Here is a 23255-nt window from a genome sequence, read left to right as displayed (position 1 = left end):
AGTGCGTCTTCTTCCCCTGTTTTAGCTACTCATAGCTTAAATACAAGTTGGCTTTATCAATATATAATTTGTATTTGTATAGTGTTATTTAAAGGTAGGGTAAGTGATATTTTTGGGTTAAAACAAAAAGTATTTTGTTAAAAGGTTAAAGCACTATATTCTGATAGTAATCATTGCTATCGAGTGTTTGTTCAGTAACAGGAGTTTAATAAACAGAAAATACATTTTCTGGTAGGTGTCAAAATCTCAGCCAATCAGGAGAAAGTACCCATTTTTAAACCAGTGTTACACATGCTTTAATGGATGGTGTTTAATGAAAGTGTCACTATTTTCCTATACGTGTAGATCAATCTGCCATGGTTCTAACACCCACTTCAAATCAACAGTGACCACAACAGTGACCCTCCAAGGACCCTCAGGGGTCCTTGGAGGGATACCAGGGGGTCCCCAGCAAAAGTAGCTAATATAGTGTCACAATCATTTTAACCACTTTAAGTTAGTTAAAGACGGGGTGCCGTGATTTTCAGTGATCCCCCCCCCCCCCTAAAACATAATCATCAGGTATTATGGTTATACCAGGAGGAAGATTTTTTTCAAAAAAGTGTAAAGAAATTGTTAAAATTATGTTTTTATGTGGACACGCCTCCAGTTCATTAAGGGTGCGTTCGAAAATACAGCACTGAGCGCACTGGCCAATACAAACTAATAGGTGAGTGTGCTCCGGTGCGCAATTTTGGAACGCACCCTCTGTATACCTGGTTCTCACCTTAGCACCACCCACCTGTCCTAGTCCCTCCTCCTCCTGTTGTGTTATGATAATGAGGAGGAGGGTACAATTTTACTATGTCACTAAAGGGCTGTTTTTCTATTGGCACGTTTGACCCTCAAGGTTTCAGCCTCCAGGTAGTAACTCAAAATAGTCAGAGAAGACATAAAACACCAATAATGAAGTTCTATCAACCTCATAGACACATGAAAAACAGAAAAAGTTAACTATATTTTATAGTTAGGCTATTCAAAAATAGCAGATCTACAAGCTCATAGTGCGGCACTCTTTGCTTCTGGGGGGTCCCTGGAACAAAATACTTTGAGATGGGTGTCCGTGGCCAAATACATATTTGGGTGGTCCTTGGACCTTGACATGAAAAAGCTTGAGAACCACTGGCTTACAGTACAGTATATAAGAATGTGCCGTGCAAGGCGCTGAGCCGCGCCTCCTTTGCTGCAGCCTGAGTCTGCCAGGTGACAGGGTGACCGTCAGCAGAGTCTACGGGAGCACACATCCACCACGTGTTGTGCATATTTCATGTCCGTTAATAATTGAAAAGCCTATTGAAAGATTCAAGGGGACTGCAGCATGTGTGTGCGTGTGCGTGTGCATTCGGGTGTGTGTGTGTGTGTGTGTGTGTGTGTGTGTGTTAGACAGAGAGACAGACAGAGAGTGATAGAATATGGGATAAATGTACTGTGTAGTACATTCCAAACGTTCTCAAAAGTGGGGTCAAGGACTCTCAGGGTTCCTTGAGGGGGTTTCAAATGGACCTTTACAGGTCTGTAACCCTGAGAGTGTGCTGATGGAACCCAGTACGGGTCCATTTGGTTCCATTTGTACACTCTCAGAGTAATGGGAGTACTTGAAATTAAAAAGTTCATAATATCCCATCCTCATATTCATAATCACATCAATGCATTTCATTTATCAAGCAATTCAGTCAAATAAAGCTTATTTCAACGTGCAGCAAGTAAAGGAGAAAGTAACATGATATATAAGGTAAATACTAAGTATATATCAAATATTAACAGGGAAACAATGAGTACAAGGGTCTGAGAAGGGTCAGACAAAATGGAAAGGAAGAGTTCATGAGATAAGATAAAGGTAGACTTTATTGTCCTGAAGGAAATGTGTCTCGGACACATACAGTATCTGCTGTTAGAAACACAATGAGTTCTCAAAGTGGGGTTCAGGGACCCTCAGGGTTCCTTAAGGGGGTTCCAATTGGACCCTTACAGGTCTGTAACTCTGAGAGTTATGGGAGTCAACAATAAGCAGTGGTGGAAAAAGTAAAGTATCAATACTGCATTGTAGAAACACTCTGTTACAGTAAAGTAAAAGTCCGGTAATCAAAATTTACTTGAGTAAAAGTACAAAACTTTTGGCATCAAAATATACTTAAAGTACCTACTGTAAATTAAAAGTACTCATTATAAAGAACGTTTCACAAATTATTTGTTTAAAATGTATACAAATCCTTTGAAACTAGCCGATCTACAAGCTCACAACGCGTCGCATCGCGGCACTGTCACAGTCCGCTCCTCGGGCTGTGGACGATGACTTTATTATTCGGACCTTGAATGCCCTTATATGGTGTTGGACTCCTATGGGCTGTTCTTTAGGCCTGGTTAGGCCGTTCTTTATATTCTGCATTTGTATTGTAACTCTGTTGCCCTGGCCTTGGTTTTCCGTACTCTTGTTTTGTAGTAGTGTTTCCTGTCTGCCTTGTTTACTGTTTCCTGTCTTGTCTCACCTCCCTGTGATTATTGTAAACCTAGTCACCTGTGCTCCTTGCCTGTTAGCCTATCCTGTGTTGATTGCCTGTTGTGTTCACCTGCGTCCTGTTAATCCCCTGTCTATTTAAGTCCTGTGTTTGATTCAGTTCCCTGTTGGTTCGTTGCTTACAGTCGTGTGAGTTATTTGTTAGTCCTTGCCTAGTTGATGCTTTGTAGTTCACCTAGCTTTCCCAGTTTAGTTTCCCCTGTACGTCCTCCTTATTCTGACTGCTTACTTGTGTCGACTCTGCCTGTACCTGGACTTTGATTACTGCCTACTCCCTTTGTTTGGTGTTAATAAACACTTTAATTTGAGCTACGCTGCCTCTGCCTCTCATCTTGCACTTGGGTCCTACACCTCCAGAACCACACCGTGACAGAACGAACCAACCACAATGGACCCAGCAGATGATGCAGAGGTGGATGATTTCACCAAGGCACTTCAATCAATTATCTCCATTATGGACATTTGCCAAGATCCCTCCATCGGTGCCGAACGTAAGATTGAGGGTCTGAAGCAGGCCCTCCGAGTGGCATATTCTAGGCCAGAGCTAGCAGATAAATTTGAGGGGACAATTAAGGGAATGTGGGCCGCTTTGTCCAATGCGCCTGCAAGCCTACGGGCTGCTAGCATTCAGCCTGCTTCTCCACCTGTTCTCCAGCCTGCTAGCCATTGTCCTGCTTGTCCTCAGCCTGCTTCCCAGCCTGCTCTCAAGCCTGCTCACCAGCCTGCACCCCACTCGATCAATCTTGGGTATGTAGGCCTCCGGCCTGTGTGCTCCGCACTCGCCCCTGTTGACTCCGCGTTCCCCAAGCCACCCTACGGTGAGACTGTGTCAGCCCTAGACCTTTGGGCTGGGTCTCGCTTGGCCATCGTCAAGGGGAACCGGGCTAGGGGGCGTCATCGCCATGGCCACCGACACCGTCAACGCTCCCAGCTGCCCAGCATCCTGGAGCCTACGCTGCCCAGCTCTCCGCTGCCCAGCACACCGCTGCCCAGCTCTCCGCTGCCCAGCACACCGCTGCCCAGCTCTCCTCTGCTCAGCACGCCGCAGCTCAGCTCTCCGCTGCCCAGCTCTCCGCTGCCCAGCACTCCGCTGCCCAGCTCTCCGCTGCCCAGCTCTCCGCTGCGCAGCCCACCGCTGCCCAGCTCTCCGCTGCCCAGCACTCCGCTGCCCAGCACACCGCTGCCCAGCTCTCCTCTGCTCAGCACGCCGCAGCTCAGCTCTCCGCTGCCCAGCTCTCCGCTGCCCAGCACTCCGCTGCCCAGCCCTCCGCTGCCCAGCACGCCGCTGCCCAGCACGCCGCTGCTCAGCACGCCGCAGCTCAGCACGCCGCAGCTCAGCTCTCCGCTGCCCAGCTCTCCGCTGCCCAGCACTCCGCTGCCCAGCTCTCTGCTGCCCAGCTCTCCGCTGCTCAGCTCTCAGCTGCCCAGCTCTCAGCTGCCCAGCATCTACGAGGCACCACCGCCTGGCGACCAACGTGCACCACCGCCCGGCGACCGGCGTGCACCACCGCCCGGCGACCGGCGTGCACCACCGCCCGGCGACCAGCGTGCACTACCGCCCGGCGACCGGCGTGCACCACCGCCCGAAGACCGGCGTGCACCACCGCCCGGACACCGGTGTGCACCACCGCCCGGCAACCAGCATGCACCTTTATCCTGCGGTGGTGAGGCTCCACTGCTGACCTGCGACGGTGAGCCTCCTCTTCTGTGCTACGCCGCTGATGCCCTACCAGATGCCGTGTTGGCCGTTCCTGCCGACATCCTACCTGAACCATGGTCGGCCGTCCTTGCCGACACCTTGCCCGTCCTGACTGAATTCTCACCACCTGACGTTCCGTCTGAATTCGCGTCTGCCGACGTTCCGTATGAATTCTCGTCAGCTGATGTCCCGTCTGAATTCACGTCGACTGATGTCCTGCCCGGTGCCTTGTCGGCCGTCCCTGCCGACATGCCACCTGTCCTGCCTGGCGTCTTGCCGATCATCCCCGCTGACGCCATGTCTGTCCAACCCAAACCTACTGTGGCTGTACCTGCTGACGACCTACCAGAGCCCTTGCTAGCCGTCTACGTTAACGACCTGCCTGTGCCCTCTGCGCCCTCGTCACCCGACGATCTGCCAGAGCCCTCACCAGCCGTCTACGTCAACGACCGGCGTGAGCCCTCTGCGCCCTCGTCAGCTGTCCACACCAACGTCCCGTCTGTGTCCTCGTCGGCTGTCCCTGACGACGATCCTCCAGTGTCCTCGTCTGCTGTCCCCGCCGACGTCCCATCATCCCCACCTGAGTCCTTGTCGGCTGCCCCCGCCGACTTTCCCCCTGAACCCTTGTCAGCCATCTCCGATGAACTGTCGTTGTTCTTGGTGCCCGTGTCAGCCTTCCCTCCTGACAACTCTTGCGAACTGTCGTCTGTTGTCACTGCCAAGGCTGACCTAGCACTCCTGCTGCCGGACCCCGAGCCTGACCTTCAGCTGTCAGAGCCCGGGCTTGCACTACAGCAGCAGGACCTCGGGCCTGCACTCCAGCCGCTGGCCCCTAGGCTGGCTCTCCAGTTGCCAGACCCTGGGCTTGCACTCCAGCCGCTGGACCCCGAGACGGCACTTCAGCCACTTGGTCCCGGTTCTCCTCAGGTGCCCCAGTCTCAGTGTCCTCTGTCTACCTTCCCCAGACCTAAAATAGTTGGTAGTCCCATTCCCGGCCCTGTCCATAGTTCTGTCCCTTTCGTACCTAGCCCTCCTGTTTCCCAGCGTAGCCCCCCTTTTCTCCAGTCTCCTAGACTCCCTAAGTTCTACTCTGGAACACCCCGCCCTTTGGTCAGTGGTGTAGTTGGTCCCCCCATCTGCCCATTAGCTGCTCTCCCCATCTGTTTGTCTGCGTGTCTTTCTTCCTGTATGTCTGCTAGTCTGTCTGCTACGCTGCTCGTCCGTCTGTCTAGTCCCCCGTCCAACAGTTTCCCTTTCGACCCTTTTACCCGCCTGCTGTGTCAAGCCTCATGTTTGTCCGCCTGCATGGCTGTCTGTCAGTTGATCTGTCTGTCTCTCTGTCTTTCTCAACTTCTCCCTTTCTGCTTGTCTGTGTGTCTGTCTGTGTGTCTGCCCTCCTGTCTTTCGGTGTGAGTGTATGATTGTGCGGTTCCTTTGTCTCTCTGTCTGTCTGTGTTTTTTCTTGTTTCTCTGTCCGTTTATCGGCATTACAGCTTGCTGCCTGCCCGTCAGCTAGTCTGTGTGATGTCTCTTTGTCTGGTTTGAATGTCTGTATGTTGCCTGTCTGTCTTTTCTCTTTTTGCCCAGTCCTGTGTTCTGCCCCGCCCCTAACCGGTCAGTGTCTCTGCCCCGCCCCAAACCAGTCCCGTCCTGCCCTGTACAGTTCAGCTGGCCCCGTGGTTTTGCACTGCCCCTGCCAGTTTTTGTTGTTTCCTTGCCCTTTTTCGGCCCTCGCCCCTCCTGGCCACCACCTCCCGCCCTTGTTTGGTAGTCATGTGGGCCGTCTGGGATCCGTCCCTTGGAGGGGGGGTACTGTCACAGTCCGCTCCTCGGGCTGTGGACGATGACTTTATTATTCGGACCTTGAATGCCCTTATATGGTGTTGGACTCCTATGGGCTGTTCTTTAGGCCTGGTTAGGCCGTTCTTTATATTCTGCATTTGTATTGTAACTCTGTTGCCCTGGCCTTGGTTTTCCGTACTCTTGTTTTGTAGTAGTGTTTCCTGTCTGCCTTGTTTACTGTTTCCTGTCTTGTCTCACCTCCCTGTGATTATTGTAAACCTAGTCACCTGTGCTCCTTGCCTGTTAGCCTATCCTGTGTTGATTGCCTGTTGTGTTCACCTGCGTCCTGTTAATCCCCTGTCTATTTAAGTCCTGTGTTTGATTCAGTTCCCTGTTGGTTCGTTGCTTACAGTCGTGTGAGTTATTTGTTAGTCCTTGCCTAGTTGATGCTTTGTAGTTCACCTAGCTTTCCCAGTTTAGTTTCCCCTGTACGTCCTCCTTATTCTGACTGCTTACTTGTGTCGACTCTGCCTGTACCTGGACTTTGATTACTGCCTACTCCCTTTGTTTGGTGTTAATAAACACTTTAATTTGAGCTACGCTGCCTCTGCCTCTCATCTTGCACTTGGGTCCTACACCTCCAGAACCACACCGTGACAGGCACGTTGTGAGCTTGTAGATCGGCTATTTTCAAATTGCCAAAATATATAGGGCTGAAGAGGTAAGTGCATGTTTTGTAATAATAATCTAAATCTACAAAGTAACTAGTAATTAACATTTTCAAATAATTGTAGTCGAGTAAAAGTACAATATTTGCCTCTGAGATGTAGAGGAGTAGAAGCAAAAGTATTGAAAATTGGAAATACTCAAGTAAAGTAAAAAATAAATCAAAATGGTACTAAAGTACAGTACTTGAGTAAACATGATTAGTTACTTTCCACCACTGACAATCAGGACAGTAGCTATAAGCAGAGAGGTAGGTGGGTGTTGTCATCTGTACACACTGTACTGTACTAACTGTACCCAGCCGGTGAGAAGGGTCCCAGATGATTGAATGTGATATTTAACATGACCTCTGACCCTGTTCCTGTAGCGCAGCAGGAGTCTGTCTCTGGCTTGTGAACTAGAAAAAGTGTCAGCTGTGTGTGTGTGTGTGTGTGTGTGTGTGTGGCATTGTGGCTGTGGAGACAGGTTGGGAGGCATACATTGTGTGCATTTTGCTGCCATATAAGCATCTGTCTGTCTGTCAATCTGTCGTATGGATTCTATTGTCTAATTACTGAGAATCAAAGACACTGTCTGCATGCACACACACACACACACACACACACACACCCACCCCCACCCCCCCCCCCCCACACACACACACACACACACACACACACACACACACACACACACACACACACACACACACACACACACAGACACACACACTCAACTGTAACACATGCACAAGATCACACAGATGCTACATTCAAAATATTATGCCCCCACATGCCGTGTATATTAATACACTACACATACTGTACACACACACACACACACACACACACATTCACATGCGGGACCTCAGAAATGCCCCCATTCCAGATGGCACACACACACACACACTGACCTTGCTCTCCAAAACACACACACACACACACACACACACACACACACACACACACACACACACACACACACACACACACACACACACACACACACACACACACACACAGTACTGAACACATGCACAAAATCACACAGCTCTACATTCAGAATGCATTCCTCAATACTTGCTCAATTCACATACAACATACATTATGTCTTTCAGAACGTTTCATCATTCAATGAATCGGGCTCAGTGATTGTTTGTGAATACACAATGTGCGAGTTTGTGTGAGTGAGAGAGCATTAGAGGAGACTAAAAGAAAGACAGGCTGATTTATGTGTTGCCTGTTTGTCATCTGCAAAGCACAGACATCTCAACATGCTGCCAACTTCCTTACACTTCAGTGAACCCCCCTCAGCCTTCGCACACACACACACACACACACACACACACACACACACACACACACACACACACACACACACACACACACCGCCTACCTTACGGGCAGTTTCTCAGACACAAAGGAATATCAATACTGGTTGTCTCAGGCCACAGACACCAACTTCTTGTCACAACTAATAAACATCCTCAGACACACACACACACACACACACACACACACACACACACACACACGCATGTTGGATGACTCCAAAAACAAGTAGGCTAGGCTAGTTTGTCTTTTTCTACAACTCAGGGTTTTGTTCAACATGACCATTCAACTCTGGCGTCCCACGATATCTCAAATGGGTTCACTTTTTCAAAAAGAAATGAACATCTAGAAGCTCACAATGCGCTCACAAGAGTGTATACACGCACATCCGAAACAGCCATCTGTGCTGGTGCTGAACAGAATGTACTCTGTACACCGATGAATGAATGTATACTGACTGACGGACTCCTGTATCTTACTTTCTTGTACATAGCAATTCATTTAGTTGAATTTGACTGAATTGAAAAGGCTAGGGAAGGGCATACGTGCCAGAAATGTCACTTCTTTTCTATGGTGCATTAAAAAGATTGTGCTACAGTTGCCCTGCAGTGTGCATAATGTTAATCTTTCTCTTAAACACATACTGTAGTGTAGGCCTACTCATTCAATGAATTTCGCATAATATATTGTACATAGCTGCAGCTGTGCGTGTTGCCCTCCACGCCCCACCCCCATGACGCCTATAGCAACTGCAGCCTGCGACGGCCCCATCCACCACGACAGAGGGGCGGTGCAGCCGCACGTAACGCCACGCCACGCCGGCCAACCAAGCAGCCGCGCTGTTGCCCAGCAGCAACGACCGACCATGTCCAGTAGGTGAGTAGGAGGTACCTGGAGTGAGGAGGCTCCACCCACCAGTGATGGAAAAAGTACTCACATTTCTTACTTAAGTAAAAGTATCAATACTGCATTGTAGAAATACTCTGTTACAAGTAAAAGTCTGGAATTCAGAATTTACTTGAGTAAAAGCACAAAAGTATTGGTATCAAAATGTACTTAAAGTACCAAAAGTAAAAGTACTAAAATGTTAGAAAATAGCAGATCAACAAGCTCACAACGCATCACATTGCGACACGTTGTGAGCTTGTAGATCGGCTATTTTCAAATAGCCTACGTATAAAATAGGACTGAAGTGGTTAATGTATGTTTTATAATGTAATCATTCATATCTTAAAAGTAACTAGAAACTAAAGTTTTCAAATAATTGTAGTGGAGTAAAGGTACAATATTTGACTCTGAGATAGTAGTGGAGTAGAAGTAGAAGTATTGAAAACAGGAAATACTCCAGTAGAGTAGAAGTACCTCAAAATTGTACTTAAGTACAGTACTTGAGTAAATAGTACTTCGTTACTTTACACCACTGCCGCCACTCACTGCAGGCATCAGTCATGTGACTCTTAGTTTGGGGGGGCGGGGGGGGCTCGCGCCTCCTAAGGTTCTGCCTCGTAGAGGGACCTCTGAGAGGAGACCTCTGAGAGGAGACCTCTCAGGAGCGAAGAGGAGCGAAGGAGGTGAGAAAGGGATGGCGTGAGAGAGAGGTGGGGGCGGAGGAAGGATGGAGAGAGAGGGGTATGGAGGGAGGAACAAAGGGGTGGAGGGAGGGATGAATGTAGGGTGATGGTCCCAACAGAGTGGCAGGGGTTGAACAAGACAGGGGACAGGGAAGTAGGAAGGAGTACGTTGAGAGTAAACGGAACGATAGAGGGATGTAGGAAGGAAGAGAGACAGATGAAGATGGTGAGGAGAGTATGATAGAACGAAAGCGATGGGGCATAGCAGGGTGAGAAGCTAAAGACAGAACGTTTGGAATTACTTTTATTAGTTGGTTGACATTGACAAAATAAAAATGCATATACATGACCATATATTTGCATCTGTCAAAAGGATAAAACAGTAAACACAAACAAGCTTGAGAGTTTATTTCGATTGTGTTCCTAAACATTAGGAAGAGAGCGAAGAGAAAGAGAGAGAGACTACTGTATGTGGAGAGGAGAGCAAAGTTCTGAAAAGGTAAAAGGAACAAACAAGAGTCAAAGATGGAGGTCACAGGAAAACAGGATGCAGAAAGCGAGGGATCGAGTGAGGGAACAAGGGATGAAGACATTGATAAAGGGAGGGAAAGACAGAGAGTAACGAGAAAAGATAGAGACCTCGAAATAAAGACGGAGAGCAAGAAGAAAGGAAGGGATGTGAGGGCACCGGGTAGTGATGACAGAGATACAGACGGAGCGACGGAAGGGGGGAAAATGGGGAAATGGAAGAGGATAGCATGAGCAAGAAGTGTGAGCACATGGGGAGGGCAGAGAAGCATCACCAATTCAACTCGACTCCATCTTAGATGGCCACCATTTTATGCTCTGATGCCCCTAACAGGAAGACAGTAGATAAGCTGTTGTTTTCACCATGTGTTTAATGAATGTTTTTGTTCTTTGTAATTGCATGGCTCAATGTCTCATAGAAATTGTAATAAAGTATTATATCCTTCATCTTGACATGTCAGTTTGTGTATGTTTGGCAATATTTGTCTATAAACACTACGGTATACACAGGTTTTTGTTATGGGAAAGACACCACGAGGCTTGTGTGAATGCATGCTTGCACAAACGTACATGCATGTGTATAAGCAGTGCATGTGTATGAGTGTGCCCATTATTGTGTGTGAGAGTGGGTGTGTGTGCTTGAATACGGTCATGCTTGGATGCATGCCTTAATGTGTGTGCATGCACATGCACACACATGCAGGCATGCACACACATGCGAGTCTACAGATGCGAGACACATTTGAGCTTCAAAGATTAAATTGATTCAGATAGAGGTGATGATTTGATAAATATAGAGGTAGAGGAAGCACATCTAATAGTGGATGGGTCACCAATTTCACCTAATCAGTACACAGAACCCATTTTTCAACTTCAACTTTATATTGTTTTAATTCCAACTTTTGACTAATTTCTTTGTTTCATCAATTCCAATGTTTATCCTATATGAGTTCTATCTCGTGATTGGATGAAATTGTTATCCTGACCTGAAAATGTATGTTCTGTTTACTAATGCGCCTGAGAGACTGTGAGACAGAATAAACACTCTACACTATAGCATTGATTACAATGGAAATATAGAGCTATTTAACACTTAATTAATTAACAAGTAATAATAACTTTAAAACAATTCATTCAGCATTCAGTGATGAGTTTAATTAATCTATGAACTCAACCTTTAAGTTCTTCTCAGTATCTTTTAAAGAGACACACTGCCCTCTAGTGGATAAAACTGCTCATGTTCAATTAAGTGAAACTATTTCAGCATAAAAAAATAAACTGATTGGTGAGCACATGGGTGAGTGAAGGCTGATATACAAGAGCTGAGTTGCTATGAGAGACAGACAGGAGAGATATGGGTGAAAAAATAAGAGTAAAGAAAGAGTATCCTGACAATAAAATCTGTCTATTTGCTGTTTTGAGAAACAGCAAATAGACAGAAGGAAATACTGAAAACTAGACAGACAAAATAACGACTTAAACCCTATATATTTTGACCCTATCTTTTCCTTCTATAAAGAATCTCTTTGACGAAAATAGCCGATCTACAAGCTCCAACATGTCGCATTTCAACGCGTAGATAATTTAGCTGAATGTTCACCCCAGAATAGGGTTCAAGTGGTTAAGAAGGGCATGTGTGAAGATGAATCCTATGAGTTGAAAATCTGAGAGATGGACACACTCCCAAACAGAGATAAAGTGGACAAGTGATTGAAAGAACACATGAGAGATGATGTTGTGAGAGAAATAGACAGAAGAGACAGACAGACAGACAGACAGACAGACAGACAGACAGACAGACAGACAGACAGACAGACAGACAGACAGACAGACAGATGGAGTAAAGGAGAAAAGGAGAGTGGGTAAGACACATCACCTGAGCCAGTGAAAAAGAAAGTGTGTGAGTGTGTGTGTGTGTGTGTGTGTGTGTGTGTGTGTGTGTGTGTGTGTGTGTGTGTGTGTGTGTGTGTGTGTGTGTGTGTGTGTGTGTGTGTGTGTGTGTGTGTGTGTGTGTGTGTGTGCGTGCGTGCGTGCGTGCGTGCGTGCGTGCGTGCGTGCGTGCGTGCGTGCGTGCGTGCGTGCGTGCGTGCGTGCGTGCGTGCGTGCGTGCGTGCGTGCGTGCGTGCGTGTGTGTGTGTGTGTAAGCTAAGTCCTAGGAGGGGATGAGAGGAAAGCTGAGTTGCTATAAGGGGAGTGTTCACTCAGAGCATTATTCCAGGTGGGTGGTTCCAACCACGGTCGATACCATTAGACTGTCACAACACATCAGCCACAAAGCCTCAGATCTGATGCACACAAGGACGGGTGTGGTGGGGTGTGTGTGCGTGCGTGCGTGCGTGCGTGCCTAGCTATTTGAAAATAGACGATCTACAAGCTCACAACGCGTCGCAATGTAGATCTGCTATTTTCAAATATTTTAGTACTTTTATTTTTGGTACTTTAAGTATAGTTTAATGCCAATACTTTTGTACTATATACTTCTTCCACCACTGGTAACACCCGTTTCATCCGCTAAATGTAGAGGATGAGACAGGTGTTACCTCAGCGCAAACCAGAACGGCTTCTTCAAACCACTGGGCAGGCTCACTTCAGCATTTAGAGTCTAAATATTATGAGGCCCAAATGTGTGTTTTGACATCACTTTCCCCAGGTGGTGAACCACATGAACCACAGCATCACTATTCTGGGGCAAACATTTAGCAAACAAAAATAGCAGATCTTCAAGCTCACAACACGTCAGAGTGGGTCAATATTCTGTACTTCATACTTAATTCATTAGCTAGCTATGCTCCATATCTCTGCTGTTCGGCCGGAACCAGCTAAATCCAAAATGGTAATTGTTCAGGAAATGAAAAACAAAATATAATTTTTTCAGAAAATGAAGAAAACCTTATATTTTTTAAACAAAGCAATACTGCCTCATCAAACTTGGTATTGTGACTTTATATATTATCAGATACTTGCATGTGTCATTATATTATCACCACTTTACCCAAATCAAGCTCAAGTGGAGTTAGGAGTTTTGTCCAAACACAAATCCAGCGCAAGTGGAGTTAGGAGGTTTTGTCCATCATTGATAAGAACAGCTGGCAATGATGGATCTCAAAGCTCACAACACATCACAATGCATTGTGAGCTTGGAGATCAGCTATTTATGGTGAGCGCCATCCTCATATACTAAGTATAGATCAAGCTGAATTCTGTACTTAAACAACTTTTATTTTAACATGCATTGTAAACAACCATGGATCTAACTGTTACCACTGTTGTTCTTCTACAGTTGAGTGCAACAAACAATTCTGCCTCAATACTCAATCATGTATTTAACAAAAGTAATCATGGCACACCAACAATAAATAAATGGCATATAAATACAAAATACATTCATGAAAAATAGAATCTGTAGCCTATCAAATCTGTAGCCTACTGCACTAACAATAACAACCACAGTTGAATTTACCTATCATATACCTATCAACATTTTATTATCACACTGTTGTGTGTTGTGTTGTGTTGTGTTGTGTTGCGTGTGTGTGGTGGATGTTTCTTAGTGCTTTAGATTGTCATAAAAGCTGTGAAAGTCTTTTGGCATGATCTCCTTGAGCTCTTGGAGATGTTTGAAACAAACTCCTGCACACACTCATTCTCTGTCCATTAACATTTTAAAAGAAAACACGAGCAGATGACCTTTGTGAAGACACCCTTCTCCTCTTTACTGGGGTGAAATCTATCAAACCTTGCACATACATTCTCTTCTCTTCCCAGTTTCTCCCAAAAGCATTTAAAAATCTTCTCCCTGTCTGCCTCATACAGAGCAGAGCTTCTCTGAGAGCCTGAGAGGAGGGGGGAGTTGTTTGTTTTTGACGGACAGTTTGAGGGTCCAATGGAGTTAGGAGTTTTCGTCAGAGGCGCTTTTTAATACTTTTCATATGTTATTATTAAAAAAAAAATTACACAGATGTAGTTCAATAGCGTTGATTTATGAAAAAAACAAAAAAAACTGAAAATGGAGTTAGCTGGTCCCGGCTGGACACTGACGATTTATGCTTTTAAAATCAGTCAATAAAAACATTAAAAACCCCTTTGGTTGAGGTTTATGGCAATTCAATTCTGAAGAAGAAAAACACTAAACAAAAATATCACTTCCTAGTTCCAATACATCCATAACAGAAACACTGACAACACTTTATACAACACCTAATAAAAAAAAACAAATACACTTGTATTTAATTAAAACCTACAGTCTATGATTAAAACGCAACATTTCTCCTCAACTCAATGTTTCTTCTTCCACAAAAAATGGTCAGATAAAAATTGCATGACATTACACATCAACATGGTTAAACAGCGCCCTCTGCCGTGGCTGTAAAAGGTTGACCACGACCCTGCATGTTTAAATAAAACAGGTCCTACCATGACAGCAGATGAGTGAGGCTGGGAACGAGGCTACCATGACAGCAGATGAGTGAGGCTGGGAACGAGGCTACCATGACAGTCAGAAGACGTTCCCTCTTCTCAACGTGATTGGTCCTCTCTCAGTCAGTCAGGTCCATCCATCACGTCAAGCCAAGGCTGGTCTGGCGTTTGTTCCCTTTTCCAGTGGTGGAAAAAGTACTCATTTTTTTAAATTTTTTACTTATGTACAAGTATCAATACTGCAATATAGAAATACTCAGCTGTTACAACAAGTAAATTTAAGGTCCGGAATTCACACACCCAAACAGAGATAAGTCCAGAATTCAAAATGTAGGCTACTTGAAATGCTAGTTTAGCAGCATAGTGGACAAGACGACTCTTTAACATTTGCACTTATTTGTTAAAATAATATAAAAATCTGCATTCTAATAGAAATGTTTCACAGCAGCCATGTTGACATGAACATTAGTAGGCTGGGCTGGGGTAAACCACAGAGTTATAATATATCGAGGTAAACACAGGTGTTACCAATGATAGGCTATGTTATGTTCCATTCATGCCAAACTGACACAGGGTGCCGCTATTGTGCATGTTGGCACAACTCTGGTACACTTCATTATTAGTATCATTGTAACACCTGTGTTTTTCAATACAATTTCATTTCTGCTGTGAACATTTATTTTGCACTGGTTCATGAGTTTAAAGGGCAAAGCCATTTTCAATAAAATACCTTTATTTCATGTTTTGCCCAACCACATAACCCCTCATTCGATCCTCTCTCTGTACCATTCAAACACATAAAAGTGTAGGTTTCAAATGTAAGTAAAGTGAGAGCATACACCTGTCTTTTATGATGCATTACTCCACCAGAATATAGAATATCTAAAAACTAATCTTGTGCTGACTGGTCTAATTTGCGTTTATTTGTGTGTGTGTGTGTGTGTGTGTGTGTGTGTGTGTGTGTGTGTGTGTGTGTGTGTGTGTGTGTGTGTGTGTGTGTGTGTGTGTGTGTGTGTGTGTGTGTGTGTGTGTGTGTGTGTGTGTGTGTGTGTGTGTGTGCATGCATGTGCATTACAAGTCTGCCTGAGAGAGAGACAGAAACAGATCCTGTATGTGTATCATTCCTCACACATTTGCCAACAACATTAGAGACCTAATGTTCTTTGAACATGAATAATTATCTTCAATCGATTCCTTTCTACAAGTTTATTTAACTTTTACTACAACACAATGGTTCACATACAGCATAATAATGGGTGTATATATATACAGAAATATGCACGATGATTCACAAATTCATGATGGACATCACAGTAGAAGCCTACAGAACCAAATCAAACATACATGAATTCCCTTAACAAAGTTAAGCCTAACTTATACCTTATTGTCCGACAGTGTTGCTGGCATTGTCGAGTGACATTGTTGTACGACAAAGTATAAATTAGGCTTTAGCGTCTAACTTCCTCATATTTTACTACATCATGGTACGCTGTTATACTTACAAGATTAACAATATCTATCACACATATTTCCAATATGATCAAATCAGACAGTGGGATAGTAGATGGCGCTATAGTACACATTTATATATTTTACCCCCCACCCCCTCCACCACACCACACCACCCTCCCCCGAAATAAGTTTTTACATCTAAAATATGAGTTCAAATATAGGGTCTGTTCTGACTCATACAGTACGGGCTGATTGGGTTGTTACTGGGTTATTATTTGACCAGACATGGAGATGTCATGTGCTGGGATGTGGCTGTTATGCAGATATAAAATGGATTTATACATCTGTATGAATGCTTTTACAATAATGTTCCTCTATTAGCGTCACTTCTTATGCTAACCTAAACAATCACGTGGTTGTGTGTCAACAAGGAAGACATTGTTGGCCCATCGTCATTGTGATTGCAAAGCCCTGAGATGTTTGTTAATGCCAGTGATAACGTTAGACTGAATGGTGCTGCCATAGCGATGATAGAACGGGTAGAAAGGGAACAGACGATTGGAAAGGAGACCTCGATCTATTCTCTATAATGCTATAATCTGGAGTGAATTAACATATGAAACGTGTTTGATCTTCAGAAGAGTACAATGGATTTGTCAGATAGAAATGAATGAGTGAAAATACCCCTTGGCTGAGAGGCATGATTGTGCCACATTTCATTTCTACCTGTACAATTCAAAGAGCTGCACATTTCTGAAGTCAACATGATAACTTGCATTCCAAACAGTGACTCAGCTCTGTCCAATGAGAATGGCCTTGTTGAGCTGCTTTCCTCTATCCTGATTGGCTGGTCAGGATCTTTTGTGAGGAGGCAGAGTATCAAAGCCTGAGATGGTAACATCGAGCTTTCTCATTGGCTGCTGCCGAGTTAATGGAAATATATCTGTATTTGACATTAAGTGCCATCAAACCATCTGTTCCTCACAATGGTGGTTGTTTCCAGACACTTAAAAGGGTTGGCTGTTCAACTATTTGATGGCTTTGAGCTGTAACATGGTACAATGAATAACATATACAGTATGTATAGATAGATGGTGGTTTCAAAAGGTTTGAGATGACATTTTGTATCCATGTTAATATTTGTGTTCATTCCAGATTATCAGAGAACAAACAAGAGGTCACACGTGTTATATTACATTCAGAAACACAGCATGCAAGGGGGTGACAGCTTTTGAAATAAGGATACAGTTGCAAAGTCCTTACTCTCTGTCCTGTTCAGACCGCGGTCATATTATATGTTTAAATACATATAATGGCTTGTTTAAAGTCTTGCTTAGGTGCCAAATGAGTGGGGTTTGCTACACTGAGTGAAAATTTCAAGAATCAAAAGTACAGAAGTACACACTGCAGAGACTATGGTTTGAATCCTCTGTAGTGCCTCTGGCTTGACAGAGTGTCCATACCAGCATAATTGGCCATGTTTTGAGGGGGGAAACCTGGGTGGGGAGGGCAATCTTTGCCACTGCACTAGCGACTCCTACAGGCTGGGGCGGCACATGTCAGCAGGTAAAGTAGAGTATTCCTCCACATGAGCCTCCCGTTTGAGGCTCCTCACTGGCAGGTAAGCCAGTAGGGATCAACAGCAGTGACAACACACAAGTGTATGGGGAATACAGGAATTGGCATAACTACAAAAAAAAATATTTGGCTACTTTGAATTTTATTATATTATATAAAAAGAAAAGGTATTGAAAAGGTTAAATATATATAAATATATTTCTGGGATCAATAATTTACCAACCAATGATCCGAAATGTGATATGATAAATTCCACCCTTCTGGTACTCCATGTAGCCAAAAACAGCAGCTAAGAATCACTTGCAGCTACCATTTGACCTAGCCACAAGCAACTTCAATGCTATCTGCATCTAAGTTGCAACAAGCTCCATTGACAGCCCATTCACGAAACAGAAAAGTCCTATCTGATTGTATTAAATGACGATAAACCCACCAATATTGCAGCTGTACGGAAAGCTTTGGTTATCCACTTTGTCTGTGTAAAAAAACTGTGTTTGAAAAACACCCATCATTGTCATGTTATGTGCAACGTTTTGTCTCTAAACTCCGTGCAGTCATGATTTTTTTCTGTGTTCAAGTTTGGAAGCACTTGTTTTAAATCACTCCGGGTCCTGTATTTGTACAATTTTGAAACAGGTGGTGTATACAGGACGTTGAGTGATTTACAACGAGCGCTTTCAAACTCGAACACAGTTTATTGTCAGAAAGTTTCTCATAACATGGCAACGGTGGCTTTTTTTCAAACCCAGGATAACCCAGGTGCAATATTGGTGAGTTTATTGTTGTTTCATTAAATCAGATAGGAATTTTCTGTTTTGTGAATGGGCTGTCAATGTAGCTTGTTGCAACTTAGATGCAGATAGCATCTACTGCAAGTTGCTTTCGGCTACATTTGATCGAGGAGTAGGAATTCAATGATAATCCACTTTGAAGTGTCCTTACAGTTATCTACTCATCAGTGTCCTCCACTTTGAAGTGTCCTTACAGTTATCTACTTATCAGTGTCCTCTAGGTACTGTACACTACAATCTGCACATAGAATAGTGATTTTAGTACTATTATAAGCAGTATAATTATAGCGCTATAATTACCAGTGTTGATCTAGAGGTAGTAATTATACATGGTATTTGTATTGCAGTTGAGTATAATCATGTGTCAGGAAAAGGACACAAGTATGCAGATTTTCATTTCCATCAAACACTACACCAGCTGATTGCATCAATTAGCGCACCTTCATATAATTAGTGTAGCTAATTGGTGAAATCAGTTGGCGTAGTGTCTGGTGGGGATGAAAGCCTGCATACACTAGCCGTCTGTGATACATGACCAGACACCACTATTGTGGACACATACAGGCCTAATAATAATTGTTATTATGACAATGTTGAACTCGGCTGTTGTTTAATCTCAGTAAGTTGAGCTATTTTCGGTGAGCAACATAATTTTACGTTTAAGTATAAATCAGGCTTAGGACACATCACGGTTTCAAGTTACAGAAAGCGGATGCAATACAGGGACAGGCCACAGAAATGGTAATGTTGGTGATGGTGGTGGCGGTGATGGGTGATATTATCTGACCTGTACAACGGCATCAAAGAGCTACAACATGACATTATCATCAACATACAAAGGAGGTTTCCCCCAATAAAGATTGCAAACCTGTTTTCCAAAAAAGCATTCTAGACTTCATTATTTTGTATTGTTTTTCTTGTTCTATAGATGTGGAGTTCTTCACATTAAAAGGTTTAGAGAGAAAGTTATGAGGGCATATGTACAAGAAAAGAGTGATCTCTCCTCCAACATCTCATCATAAACATATAATTAGACAGAGATGCATTTAGTTAGAATGTCATTTTGGAAAACCTTAGATTTAGTTTCATTGTCTTCTGTAATTTTTCTTCCTGTCTTTACAACACCAACATGCCGACATACTGTAGTTCAATCTGCCAGGAGACAATAGCATTGTCTTGGACTGAAATGACATTCTTAATAGGTAATCTCTATTGAAGATTCATCATCTTTAATTTAAGAGGATGCATAGTGAACCATAAGATACAAACTAAAATTAACTTTCAAGTAGAGAATCTCTATAAAGGGTTTATAGTATATAGACCAAAATCAGGCTAAGTTCATCTATATCTGGGGGAAAGCTAACTCTCTCTCTCCCTCTCTCTCTCTCTCTCTCTCTCTCTCTCTCTCTCTCTCTCTCTCTCTCTGACAGTGTCTCTGGACAGTTCCCTCACAGTATACCAGCGCATGGCTAGAATCATGACACATGCAAAGATTTTTAAGTTACAGCCAACTCTCTTAAGTGACACACATGCAGAGACTGAGGGTCTTCTGATACAAGCTGGCATAACACAGTATACTCTAGTTAGGACAAGATAACAGGCCATGTGAGAGCCTATGTCAACCTTATGGTGCCCTTATGAAGCTGCGTCAGAGGTCTAGAGGGGAAAGGCTGTGCATACACTGAAACAGTTGCTGGTCAAAAGCCCCTAATGGAATATACAGCAATAGTATTTACAATCTGTATGTGTGTGTGTGTGTGTGTGTGTGTGTGTGTGTGTGTGTGTGTGTGTGTGTGTGTGTGTGTGTGTGTGTGTGTGTGTGTGTGTGTGTGTGTGTGTGTGTGTGTGTGTGTGTGTGTGTGTGTGTGTGTGTGTGTGTGTGTGTGTGTGTGTACTAATAAGGGCTGGGAATCAGCTCTGTTTCAACTCAACGGATTCTGGAAGTGAGGTGGAAATTCTGATTCGGTAAAAGAATAACATTCATGACTGAATTCTATGAGGGAGCTGATTGACTGACTCATTGATTGATTGGGTTGATTGACTGGTTGATTGAGTAGGAGTTCTGTAGTAAAATATTTCCGATTGAGCACTATTGAAAAATCACTTCCTCGAATTGGTTGAATTGGAACAGGCTGGGTGCCAAATCGTTACCGCGGGGATATGGGGGTGACTTGAGCTAGATAGAAGACTACATGGCTACATATCTTCATCGCTGTCATCTTCATCATCAGTGATGCAGTGGAAGGGGCTCAGAGAAAGGCTGCATGCAGACGGGTAGTGAGTTCTTGAATCATGGAGGGGAGACAGTGTTGTTTGGTCATCTGTAGAAAGAGAAAAATACTTGGTATTAAATCAGTATATGAAAGAGAGAAAATGTATATATGTGTAGGCTAATAGATAGATGTGTTTTATTGTTATGTACCATATATAAACTAAACTAAAAGATCATGTGAAAATACATGGTAGAGTCTGTTTGCCACAGGCACGTGCCTGCGTGCCTGTGTGTGTGTTTGTGTGTGTGTGTACGTGTCCACTATGCATCTACGCAGGTGTTTGTATGCGTGTCCACTATCCATCTGTTTGTGTGTTTTAGTGTGTGTGCATGTGCATGTGCATGTGCGTGTGCGTGCGTGCGTGCGTGCGTGCGTGCGTGCGTGCGTGCGTGCGTGCGTGCGTGTGTGTGTGTGTGTGTGTGTGTGTGTGTGTGTGCGTGTACATGGGTGTGTGTCCACTATTCAATGCAGATTTTTGTATGGGTGTGTATTTTTTACCATGTTATTAACTTGCAGCGGTCTCCTGCTGAATGATGTAGTGCCGATTTGTATCGTCCACCTCGCTGCTACAGTGTACATCACTCCTGTAAACACAGAAATAAAATCTATATTATAACTATATTTATAACAATAGTCAGTATACTGAGCACATCACTACAACTCTAATTCAGAATTACTGTCGTTTGTCCAGTTGCGTGAGTGTTGAATGTTTAATGGACCATAATGGAAACAGGCCTTTGGCTTTTTTATGTTTTATCCATTTGGTGTTTTTTAATTTGTTATACTGCTGTTCTTTTAAGAAAATGTAAATAAAATATTCAATCAGTCAAAAAACAACAACAACAACAACAACAACAACACTCAATAGTGTTTGAGTGCTCACTCAATAGGCAAGCTATTTGAAAAAGTAAAAGTACAGACTTTGGCTATATGCAATTAGAAACTGAAATAAGTAGAGACATACAGTATATATTTAGCTGACTGTCAACTTCACCTGTTATCGTTGATGTCTCTCGTTTCGCTGCCGCTGTTTCCTGTAGAAATGGAAAAGAGGTTTGATTGATCAGTTAAGTCTGTTTTGCAATTCATAAATAAATGAACACACCCTCAATTCTGGCATGTGTGTATTGTATATGCATGTGTCTGTGTGTACATAAATATAAGTTTTAATTACTCACTGATCTCCCCATTGTCTATGTTGAGTGGGTAGGACTCGAGTATGTCTGTGGGTCTACTTGCTCTGTAGCCCAGGGCGGTGGACACTCTGTTGAACACACACACACACACACACACACACACACACACACACACACACACACACACACACACACACACACACACACACACACACACACACACACACACACACACACACACACACACACACACACACACACAGTCAATAGTATGTGCAGTATGTTGCTTTAAGTGCTGTAAGAGTTTCACAAAACAATAAAATCTGCACTGGGCAATAGACAATAGAGGTAACTACACACAATATCGTTGCTGTCAGGTGGAAACCTCATATGTCCAGAACTGTTACTTTTCAGGATTCAAATAAAAAAATTGCAAAAACAGCAGAGCTGGTAGATCGACTATTTTTGCTACTTTTGTGTGACACTGTAGTATGACGAAGAGGTTTCTACCCGACAGCAACGATATATAAGTTAGTAACAAAGACTGAGGGGGCCTTGGCTTTTAAAAGAGAAACATATGTGCATTAATATAGTGTTTGCTGATACAATTCTCTGTTTGGCTGGTGGGTCCAGTACATGCATACACGACTGTTTGTGTGTGTGTGTGTGTGTGTGTGTGTGTGTGTGTGTGTGTGTGTGTGTGTGTGTGTGTGTGTGTGTGTGTGTGTGTGTGTGTGTGTGTGTGTGTGTGTGTGTGTGTGTGTGTGTGTGTGTGTGTGTGTGTGTGTGTGTGGTGCGTGCGTGCGTGCGTGCATGCGTGCGTGCGTGTGTGTGCGCGTGTGTGTGCAAAGTATGTACAACAATGAGCCAAATGGGGTTTGAACTGTGAGCCAAACCCCATGTGCACAAGCAGCACATACAAATACATGCATGTTTCCCGCGTTTGGACATACGTGTTGGTCTGGATAGAGTTGGGGTTGGAGGAGGTGCTGCTAGCTGAGTTCTGGCGTGTCAGGGCGCTCTGGAACAGGGCGTTGCTGTAGGCGTTGGAGTGCTCGCTGTTGGCACGGATGTACGTGTAGAAGGGGTTGGTGGGAGAGCACACAGGCAGCTGCTTTGGTCTCACTGGCTTGGCTGGGAGAAAACACAGAAATGTTGATTGATGGCAGTGGTTCTCAAACCGTATAATTTCAAAGACCCCCATAACTCTGAGAGCGTACAAATAGAACCAAATGGACCTGTAAGGGTCTATTAATTGGTTTTATTTGGTTCCATAAGGTTTACAGACCCGTAAGGGTCCATTTAGAACCCTCTCAAGGAACCCATGGACCCTACTTTGAGAACCACTATTATTATTATACTTAGTAGTAGTAGTAGTAGTAGTAGTAGTAGTAGTAGTAGTGCTGGAGGTATTAGTAGTAATGACATTAATATTAATA

The 23255-nt window shown here is 44.0% G+C and overlaps 1 protein-coding gene across 1 annotated transcript in view; it reads right to left on the bottom strand.

Moving 5' to 3' along the window:
- Positions 1–20601: 20601 nt before the first annotated feature.
- Positions 20602–23255, bottom strand: part of LOC308096168 (kinesin heavy chain-like) — a 29934-nt gene continuing 27280 nt past the window's right edge. Inside the window, exons 25-29 of the mRNA XM_080443493.1 lie at positions 22770–22950; positions 21859–21944; positions 21675–21714; positions 21179–21264; positions 20602–20728 (exon numbers count right to left, since the gene is read on the bottom strand). Coding sequence (XP_080299619.1) covers positions 21186–21264; positions 21675–21714; positions 21859–21944; positions 22770–22950 — 386 coding nt within the window. The 3' untranslated portion in view covers positions 20602–20728; positions 21179–21185. The remainder of the gene's footprint in view (positions 20729–21178; positions 21265–21674; positions 21715–21858; positions 21945–22769; positions 22951–23255) is intronic.

This window comes from Gymnoscopelus braueri (assembly GCF_963280865.1).
Source record: "Gymnoscopelus braueri genome assembly, chromosome: 12".
Lineage (NCBI taxonomy): Eukaryota > Metazoa > Chordata > Actinopteri > Myctophiformes > Myctophidae > Gymnoscopelus > Gymnoscopelus braueri.
Note: the sequence above shows the minus strand (reverse complement) of the source record. Positions and strands in the feature narration are given on the sequence as shown.